This window comes from Penaeus monodon, chromosome 21, assembly GCF_015228065.2.
Source record: "Penaeus monodon isolate SGIC_2016 chromosome 21, NSTDA_Pmon_1, whole genome shotgun sequence".
Taxonomy (NCBI): Eukaryota; Metazoa; Arthropoda; class Malacostraca; order Decapoda; family Penaeidae; genus Penaeus; species Penaeus monodon.
The window spans coordinates 37,221,927-37,222,518 of NC_051406.1; the positions used below are offsets into that span (position 1 = coordinate 37,221,927).

Sequence of the window (592 nt, forward strand, 5' to 3'; positions counted from 1 at the left end):
ATCATTATCAAGTATTGATATCGTTATCATCATTCGTCATTTTATTATTACTATCAATAATCCTGATCCTAATACCCCTGATCCTGATACTGCTGATCCTAAAACCTCTGATCTTCATACCCTGTTCCTCATACTCCTGATGCACATACCCTGACCCTAATACTAATACCCCTGACCTAATCAAATACCCCTGATCCTAATAATAATACCCCTGATCCTCATACCCTGATCCTAATACTAATGCCCGCGATCCTCATACCCTGATCCTAATACCTATGCCCGCGATCTTCGTACCCCTGATCCTAACACTAATCCCCGCGATCCTCGTACCCCTGATCCTAATACCAATGCCCGCGATCCTCATACCCTGATCCTAATACTAATGCCTGCGATCATCATACCCTGATCCTAATACTAATGCCCGCGTCCTCACAGCCCTGACCCTAACACTAATGCCCGCGACCCTCATACCCCTTACAGCGCAGGCCTTCGGCGAGGGCAAGCCGGAGACGATCGTGGACCGCGTGATGCCCAACAACACTGCGGCTTCGTCCGAGCTGCGGCGGTGCGTCATGCAGGCGGCCGGGATGGT

The 592-nt window shown here is 49.8% G+C and overlaps 1 protein-coding gene across 5 annotated transcripts in view; it reads left to right on the plus strand.

Annotated features, from left to right (window-relative positions):
• The window catches only part of LOC119586743, a 6,705-nt gene that overhangs the window by 3,195 nt on the left and 2,918 nt on the right, over positions 1-592 (plus strand). For all 5 annotated transcript variants that reach the window (XM_037935467.1, XM_037935468.1, XM_037935466.1 and 2 more), the window contains exon 4: positions 481-590. In XM_037935467.1, coding sequence (XP_037791395.1) covers positions 481-590 — 110 coding nt within the window. The remainder of the gene's footprint in view (positions 1-480; positions 591-592) is intronic.